Source organism: Epinephelus moara, chromosome 1 (assembly GCF_006386435.1).
Source record: "Epinephelus moara isolate mb chromosome 1, YSFRI_EMoa_1.0, whole genome shotgun sequence".
NCBI lineage: Eukaryota > Metazoa > Chordata > Actinopteri > Perciformes > Serranidae > Epinephelus > Epinephelus moara.
The window spans coordinates 5,951,409-5,961,039 of NC_065506.1; the positions used below are offsets into that span (position 1 = coordinate 5,951,409).

A 9,631-nucleotide genomic window follows, 5' to 3' on the forward strand; every position below is an offset into this window, starting at 1 on the left:
CCATGTAGCTTTGGATTTTTTTCTTCCTCATTAATAAAACCCTTCATTTAAAAACTGCATTTTGTGTTTACTTGTGTTATCTTTGACTAATGTTTAAATTTGTTTGATGATCTGAAACATTTAAGTGCAGAAAACATGCAAAAAAGTAAGAAATCAGGAAGGGGGCAAACACTTTTTCACACCACTGTATTGGCCAATAGTCAAAAACATAATCATAATCACTGAAACACTTCTGGATCTGCAAATCAAAATGTCATTATTGTGTCATTGGCAGGATAATAATGATGGTGATAGATTTTCCCTTGCACAGCACTGTGGTTGCCATGAAACACAGTTCTCTGTCAGGTTTGCCAAATCTAGCTTAAAATCCAAATGAATTTAATTGGTATAATTGGTTGTGATGTGTTTAGGGTGCCAAAACTGGACTGAGGAGGAGTAACTATTATACACTTTGTCTAGTCTGAAGCAACAGGACGTGATGATCAAAGGATTTTCTGTCTCAAAGGAAAGCTCTTCTTGGAAAGGAACCAAAATGTCTTGTTGCTTTGGATGTTTGTGCACTAAGAGCTACTTTAAAAGACTTCCGCAGAGCTTTGAACAGTATTGTCTGTCTCCTCAGCTGCAGGCAGCTCTGGAGGAGCTGGACGAGGACGATCAGTGTTACGACTTCCGCCGGGAACGACTCACTGTTCACCGAGTGCACCTCTACTTCCTGCAGTACGAGTACACGCCCACCGAGGATGACACTGACATCACGCTGGTGGCCCAGCTCTCCATGGACAGGTACAAGACTATTTTAAGCAGCTATCTAGTTGTTGCATGTCGGGAATGAAATTAAAAATGACTTGGGTCAGACTCATGTTGCACTTTGTTCATAAACCAGGTAAAGATTAGCATTTCACTTGAAAAAAAAAATACCTGCAGGTCAATGCTGGAAGTGAGGACATAATTTTACAGCTTCAGGGTGTCAGACTGAGTTCTGCAGCACTCTGACTTTAAGAGCCACCAGCTTTACTGTCACATGACTTTAAATACGGTTTTAGATACCTCACAGTTAAAACATGACTAAGGTTAACAGTTCAAACCTGGAAACAGCAGTTAAGGTTTCAAGAACCTCCATTTTGATTTTATTAAAAAAAAAAAAAACATCTATTCACAAAATGGAAATCTTAACACCATGTCAAGTTATTTTTTCTGATCGATCTAATGTACAGTTACTGGAAACGAATTTCCCTCTGGGACGAATAAAGTTAGTCTAGTCTAGTCATCTACCTCAGTAACACCTGTGACTGTATCTGTACCACTTGCAGGCTGCAGATGCTGGAGGCCATCTGTAAACACTGGGAAGGCCCCATCAGCCTGGCGCTCTACATGTCCGATGCTGAGGCTCAGCAGTTCCTTCGCTACGCTCAGGCCTCTGAGGTCCTCAAGAACCGCAAGAACGTTGGCTACCACATCGTCTACAAAGAGGGCCAGTTCTACCCCGTAAACCTAGTGAGGAATGTGGCCTTGAAGAATGCTAACACGCCGTACGTGTTTCTGACTGATGTAGACTTCCTGCCGATGTACGGTCTCTACGATTACCTCAGGTAAGACCAGCCATGTGCTCCAGGTCACAAACTTAGCTGAAACGAGCTGCTAACTTGCAGTTGAAAGTACAGTAATGTTAGACTGTAATGTAAGGAGTTCAGCTTTTAATGATAATAATAATAATAATAATAATAATGATGAGTAAATTATTTAAAAAATATATACTACATTTGTTGAGTAATATATACATCTGCTTAATTTGCCAAATGGAAAATGTTTTTCACAATAAAGCAGATACTACTTCTGTTCAAAATCATTTAAGCTTTATTTAGGAAAAATATGCCGGTTTTCCTATTTTTTATTTATATTATTATATTTTTTAAATGTTGTTTTTCCCTCTTGATAAAATACTTAAAAAATGAGTACATCCTGGTGATAACAAACAAATATAACTGATAATTTTGACTCTGATTTTGTTTTATAGTATTCAACATGATACAAATATATTCCCTTCTGCCTGATTTATAGAAGTTTAAGGCATGAATACTGTGTTCTTACTTGTCCATATTCGAATGGTTCAGTTTTAGTTGTGTCCGTTAGTATGAACACTGTGCCTTTGTAAGCTGCGTCTCACCTGTGAATCATCTGTCCTGTTTCCTCCGTGCAGAAGGTCTGTGGTGCAGCTGGACATGGCTCACACTAAGAAGGCACTGGTGGTTCCAGCTTTCGAGACACTTCGTTACCGTCTGTCCTTCCCCAAATCCAAAGCTGAACTGCTCTCCATGCTGGACATGGGGACTCTCTACACCTTCAGGTACCTGAACATAAACAAACATATCAGTAAATGGTAAATGGACCTGCATTTGTATAGTGCTTTTCTAGTCATCTGACCACTCAAAGCGCTTTTTAAACTACGAGTCACATTCACACACACATTCATACACTGGTGGCCGAGGCTACCATACAAGGTGCCACCTGCTACTCAGTTTTTTTTTTAAGTCACTCACGCCGATGGAACAGTCATCGGGAGCAACTTGGGCTTCAGTATCTTTCTCAAGGATACTTCAGCATGCAGACTGGAGGAGCCGGGAATCGACCCGCTCTACCTCTGAGTCACAGCCGCTTGATGACTGAGGAAAAATAAATGGATTGAAAAACACTGTGCCAGCCAATGATGTCATCAGTTTGTCTCTTTAACTGTGTCCTTCTCTTCTTGCCTCTCCAGGTATCATGTGTGGCCTAAAGGTCACGCTCCTACCAACTATGCCAAATGGCGAACAGCCACCACACCGTATAAGGTGGAGTGGGAGCCAGACTTTGAGCCCTACGTTGTGGTGAGACGGGACTGTCCAGAGTATGACCAGCGCTTTGTAGGCTTTGGCTGGAACAAGGTGTCACATATTCTGGAGCTGGACGCACAGGTACGTCTAATAGCTGCATAGGGAGGGTGGGGCTTGATTTTGACAGTCCAAATGTAAAAGATCAGCGCCACATCAGGCGCCCAAAGTTGATGTGGGTATTTTATTGTGATTGTCTATGCTATGTGCCAAACTGTTGGGCAAAGTGGAATTAAAATCTGAGTGGCGTGGTGATTAATCATTATCTTCTCAACCAGTCATCATGTGTCTTAAAACGTGGTATATACTCAAATATCCCACAACATTAAAACCACTGACAGATGAAGTGAGTAACATTTATCAGCTTGATACGATACAGTGCTCTGCTGGAAAACCTTGAGTCCTGGCATTTATGTGGATGCCATTTGACACACACCACCCACCCAAACACTGCTGCAGATCAAGTACACCAGCTGAGGAATGTGACAAAGAGCCCAAGGTGTCGACTTGGCCTCTAAATTCCACAGATCGACCACTCTGATCGACCAACTGTGAGACGTGCCCATACCCCACCGAGCAACCCACAGGACTTAAAGGATCTTTGCCCTGATCTAGGACACGGCAGTTCACCCCCAGAGGTCCTGTGTCCATGCCTCAACAGGTCAGAAGCCCAGAGGTGGATTTGACTTGGCTCTGACCTGTCGCTGCATTGACACATGACCTTTGGGGTATTGGAACGTCCTATGATAGCTCAATCAGATTGGGATCTGCAGAATTAGAAGGCCAGGTCAATGCCTTGAGTTTTTTGTCATGTTCCTCAGACTACTCCTGAGCAGTTTTTGTGGTGTGGCATGGCGTATCACTGTGATTCTCTTTGTCTGTCAGTGGATTTAATGTCATGGCTGATCAGCGTTTGTTTGGTTTTGTTATACAGAAACTTAAGTGTGAGCTGTATGGATGTGTTTACTGTGGGAATGTTTCCTACACTTCAGATAGTTTGTAATGTAATGTTATAAGTCTGATATGCACTTCTTGGACTTATCTTTGTTCTGCCACTCAAATAGAAACTGTATTTTTTTTTTTTTAATAGCTAATGGAAAAGTTTTGTACTTAGTTAACACAGCAGCCATAGACAGTAAGTGTTCTGATACATGTGGCTTTGAGGTCATTGGTGTTATACTGAAAATCGTATCATGCCGCCCCTAGCATACACTGGACACGTTGCGCTGCAGCTCGTCAACAGACAACTACACAAAGTTTTTACTACTTTTACTGAAAGATGTGTACTTCCTCCACATTTATGTTGGCTTAAAATCATGTGTGGACAGCCCCTATTTAAACTTGATTTCTCACATAAAAGCTGATCTCTAGAGCTATGACTCACCAGGCAATATCTTCTTGGCCATTGTCTTTATAATGGCGGGGTTGTGAATTATAGCTCAGGATATTTCTCAACCTCACTGAGTCTCTCGTCATCCATTATTTGTCACACATGAGACAGCAACAGACTTCCCTTTGCATCAATTGCGGGAAAAGGGGTTGAGCTGCCACAGGAGCAGAGAAAAAGAGCTGCTACAGAATCTGGTATGTACAAGCAGAGAGCAAGTGGGTGTAAAACGCATTTAATTCCAGGGGCGGTGAGGCTGGATAAAGGACAGTGGCATGAAGTATTGCGGGGCGGCACATCTAGGAGTACCGACGCACATCTAGCTGCCGCCGGTGTGGGGTTGTTGAAAATTATAGGGGCGTATTTTTTGATGGATAGCGTTTGTCGCCGGTGTGTTTTGGCCTTGAGATAGAATGATAAGTTCTGTTGTAGGAATTCAAGTTAAACAGCTGTGGGGGTTTGTTTAGAGGAGAACCTGAAGAAGCTGATGAGAAATGCAACAGTGTATAACATTTTGTTTCAGTAACCTTTCAGTTGTGTGGGAGTAAGTAAACTCTTTATGAATGTTTGTGAAAGCTGAATTATTGTTAGAGATGAGAAAAGGCGTGAGCTAAATTGTTTTTCATTATTTCATGTTCTGTTGTCTCAATCAGTTTGTTTTGCTTTTCCTCAGGAGTACGACCTGATGGTCCTCCCCAATGCCTTCATGATCCACATGCCCCACGCTCCCAGCTTTGACATCTCCAAGTTTCGCTCCAGCTCCAGCTACCGCAACTGTCTCAACACCCTGAAGGATGAGTTTCACCAGGACCTGTCCAGAAAGTACGGCTCGGCCGCTCTCAAGTACCTCACCGCCCAGAGGAACATCTAAAGACCAGAACTGCTGAGCGCCAGCGACACCGGCAGCCTCTAAGCTAACGAGGCCCGAGAGCTCGGACATGTACTGACGCAGCACTACACTGCGGGCTGCATCGCAGCACAGCGCAAACAATGACGGTAAAGCTTTATGGCCCTTTTGAACATTCTTGGGCTCCTGTGCATTAATTCTCCAGTCGACGCCACCTCAAGGTGACAAGAGGACAAGACGCAGAGACGACCAACTGGAGTAAGTGGCAGTAGATTACCTAGAGGCAGGATTGACTGGGCTGAGAGGGGCCATGGATGAGCATGGATGCTGACGGGACTAGCTTTAAGGCCGGGAATTAACAACCATATTCTTACAACTTGTTTTGACAATCAGGGCTTTTTCCAGAAGACACACTGTCAAACAGTCCGTCCACATGAATATCTGGACACGACGGGACCCGTGTCGTTTTGGAGAAACATTTAAAAGAGAAGACTACATTTGGAACATGTCTGTGAGGCCAGTCGAACTGGGGAAAGATTTAAGCCTTATCACTTTCCATGGTATTTACTGAGATATTTAATATTTTCTTTTCTTTTTTTTTTTCAGTGTAAATCAGAACCAATGAATAACAACCATTTACAATGTTTCTTATTACGACTATACATAAGAATCAGTTTATTTTTCCTTCCTATATTTTCTGACCTCTTTGAAAGAATCCATCTTGTCCCAGGCGAATAATTTCAGATTTTCTGTGAGCTTCAGGGATGTGCTTTTTATGTGTGTGTGAGTATGATCCAGCTGCATCATGTGGCTCGTCTTCAACAAGCTTACTGATTGTCGTCGATGTCATCCTTGCTTTTGTCTTGATCATATATTTGCTTGCATGTAAAGAGTTGCACTACATGATTTCACGTAAGAACATGGTCATTTTGTCAGGTTTTTTTTTTCATCATTCATCCCTCTGAAAGAAGCAAAAGTCCACTAATTATAAGAGATATATCATTACTGACAGGGACCAACTCACACGACCAACACTTCCACCTTACAGTGAGTTGTTATTAAAGAAGCTGTTAACTCTGAAATTAAACTGCTACACTCGAATGAAAAGCAGGAGCTTTTTTTTTTTTTTTAGGGTTTTTTTTTGTGTTTGTGCCATTACATCTATAATGTGTCTGATTCACTGGATATACTCTATGTGCCATCTACTGTAGCACCTAACCTATAACTCTGTTTTTACCTTGTAAAGTCCAACTGAAATGACAAATTTGTGCTTTTCTGCAGTCAGGTCACATTTATTATTGAAAGAATAAGACTTAGAGGAATACGTCACTTCCAAATTATAATTTGTAAATCAGTGACTAACTCAGCGTTACTTTGAATTTGTGAAGTTTTGTGTTTGTTTTAACCACATGCCCCCTCAGTGAATGATGAATCAAAAAAAAAAAGCATTCTTCATGAATTGATGTCATAGGGGTCCAACTGCAGAACTGTAACAAAACATGAGTTTAGAAACTCGCGCACAACCCGTGCAGTGTAATCCAAGTCTCATGTATCCAGTCATATGCTTAGTACTTCCCAAACCATAAATTAAATTGTTTAAATCACTTTCCTATAAACAGCACAGGCACACTACTTGCCCATGTATGAGACTGCTTTGCGGAAGTGTTTCACATATTACAGTTTAAGCAAAAATGCATGTGTTTTGGAAGTGTTGAATATATGACTGGATGTATGAGACTTGGATTCAGAGTTGACGTAAGACAGCATATGGTGGCTTTTGGTCGGTATCACATGTAGTTGTCCAGCAGATGAAAATAACAATGGCCAAAATATCCATTGGGAAATATACCAAATTAATTAATAGCATATTAAATAGCCAAACATTGTGTGACCTATATGATATGTTACCAAGAAAACTCAATCATAAACAGACCAGATTTTTGGATATTAATTACCAACATATCTTTTTGTCCAGGCCATACAGAGTGCGTCCCTGCCTCTTCAGTACATACACCACATCCACAGCGATCACGGTCCTCCTCTTAGAGTTCCTGGTATAGTTAGGTGACGGCTTCACGGATCACGTTCTTGAGGAAGACCTCCAACACACCAGGGGTCTCCTGGTAGAACAGACCAGAGATACGCTTCACACCACCATGGTGAACCAGACAATGAATAACAGGCTTGGTGGACATTGATGCATGCCGATTTTTCAAAGGCCCCTGCCCACTTCCTTTCTGTGCCAATGTTGACCAATGGGGCTTTTCACAATTTGCTTCTGGTATGAACGGCTAGGTGACTGCTCAACAACTGACGTATCGGGGCACTTCGACTTTCAGTGCAAACATAATGCTTGGCAAACTGAGTGCTTTTCCCTCTTCGCGTCTGCCACTAAACCTGTGATTAGTCACTCTGTTCAATAGACCACTTCTTCATTTAGCTTATTTTCAAGTTATTAATTTTGACTCCTTTTATTGCTGTTTAAATGTAGGTTATTTAAAACATATGTCCAATAGTTGTTCTATATGGCCATAATTCTGGAATTTTAACAGCCATAGTGTAAACCCTGTTTGGATTATACTGCACAAGTTGTGTCAGTGTTTGGAAATGGATATTCTGATATAGTTTTGTATAAGATGTGGGCCCTTTTACTCCAATTCATCAGGAATTTTCTGGTTTGGATTCTTTGTTCACCATGGAGTCATGTGGGAAAAACAAAAGTTTTATTCACAAATTCAACCAACACAGGTAAGCCATTGATATACAAATGATCATTTGGGGGATGAAGTATTCTTCTAGATTAGAAACTATGCTGGATTTGGGTCCAATATTATGGACCTGTGGAGACTGTACTTTCCAAGCCAAGGCTTGACAGCAAGAAAAATAACAATTTTTGTCTAAACTGACAAAACTATGAATCTGCTGCAAGTGTTTTTTTTAAAATGCTTAGACTGCAGTTTACGCACTAATTAACTTAAGCAACTAATCTGAAATCTCACAATAACAGGTGGTCGTACGTCACACGAGATTACAAAAAAGGAGGCATTAGCTAGGAGGCTAATGTTAGCTGCAGTTCAAAGCCTGTTGGTCACACTTGCCGTTGTATGCAAATGGAGTTTTGACGGGCTGTGTGCAAAGAAGTTCTGAATCTACAATGCAGATAACCACACAAACTAATATACAGACAAACAAGGAGGCCATTAAACCACATATGTAAAAGTACAAATTTGGATACTGATCCCCTTCCCACAAACACCAAACTTGTAATTTACAGAGCAAATCTGTATGCTACAATCAAAGGAAAACATGTAAACCAGTTTCAGTTGGACTTTAATCTATGTAATTTCATTGTTTGTTTTTATATATACATACATTTTGTGAAGGATGGCAGTGTAGTTTGCTTGGTCTGACCATCGAACACTGCCAACCAACACATTACCATCTTAACTGACTATGATTTTGGTGATTCTCACCTTTTTGTCTAGAGCTGCTGTCAGATCAAAAAGATTGATAAGTTATTGGCCAGATTTAAACATTGTTCTGTGTATATTCAATCTCCCCAGAGGAGTCTTTCCCTCCAGCAGAGGACACACTTTATTCTTTTAGTGACATTATAGCCTCTCAGGATTTTAGTTTTGTTTTCAATCATTCATCTCCTCTCTACTCTTCTCACTACCATTTGTGTTAAACAATTATTTTGTCCTCCACATTCTTCATTTATTTTCTTGACACCCCCCCCCCCTGCATTTGGACGAAAGGCAAGTCGGGAAGAATTGATTCAAATCTAGTATAATTTCCACAGAGAATAAGTCAGATTTGGCAAGTGGTGTACATGAGTGATGGTGTGTGTGATGGAGGCTCAGACTGTTTGTTTGGTGGAGAGTGAGTGTGAACGGAAGAGACCTAACCCCCCATCCCCACCCCGCTGCCATCCATGCCGCCTCCATTGACTTGTCGTTGATTGTGGTAAATGCTAGTGCCTTTGCTGTATTGTGAAACTGGATATTGATTGTACTGTTGTACCGACAGGGCCTGGGGATAGTCAGGCACTCTATTTATTATTGTTGATTCAAATCAATCATATTTTTCTATGTAAGTGCTTTAAATAAATTTGCCCTTTTTTAACACTTTGTCTGGCTTACTTTGTCTTCCCACATTGGCACGGCATCCTCAGTAAACACCAGTTAAACTTTAATTACTTTTAGTAATATTAATGCTATTTTGGGATTACTGAAACCTTGAGGATTTTTTAAATTCTCACCCCCACAGAGCAAATAATATCTCAGGATATCCAGGGATTTATAATATTTACCAAGGTCAGTGATTTTAAGCCTTTGTGAACCTTCCATGTGTGTAATTGGTCCAATAACAAATTTCAATACAAACTAGATTATTTTGGATGAATACAGAAGTCTCCTGATAGTTCTTGCCCTGTTTAAATGCAAATTACAAGAAATTAATCGGAAACATAAATTTCCCTCCAGTCTGTTTAAAAAATAAATTACTTTTGTCCAGAAATGTTGTTTGTCA

At 40.8% G+C, this 9,631-nt stretch overlaps 1 protein-coding gene across 5 annotated transcripts in view; it reads left to right on the forward strand.

Moving 5' to 3' along the window:
* Window positions 1–9,226, forward strand: part of large2 (LARGE xylosyl- and glucuronyltransferase 2) — a 144,733-nt gene extending 135,507 nt beyond the window's left edge. For all 5 annotated transcript variants that reach the window (XM_050071837.1, XM_050072000.1, XM_050072093.1 and 2 more), the window contains 5 exons: window positions 620–783; window positions 1,311–1,589; window positions 2,198–2,344; window positions 2,756–2,951; window positions 4,928–9,226. In XM_050071837.1, the coding sequence (XP_049927794.1) occupies window positions 620–783; window positions 1,311–1,589; window positions 2,198–2,344; window positions 2,756–2,951; window positions 4,928–5,125 (984 nt within the window). In that variant the 3' untranslated portion in view covers window positions 5,126–9,226. The remainder of the gene's footprint in view (window positions 1–619; window positions 784–1,310; window positions 1,590–2,197; window positions 2,345–2,755; window positions 2,952–4,927) is intronic.
* The last annotated feature ends 405 nt before the right edge of the window (window positions 9,227–9,631 follow it).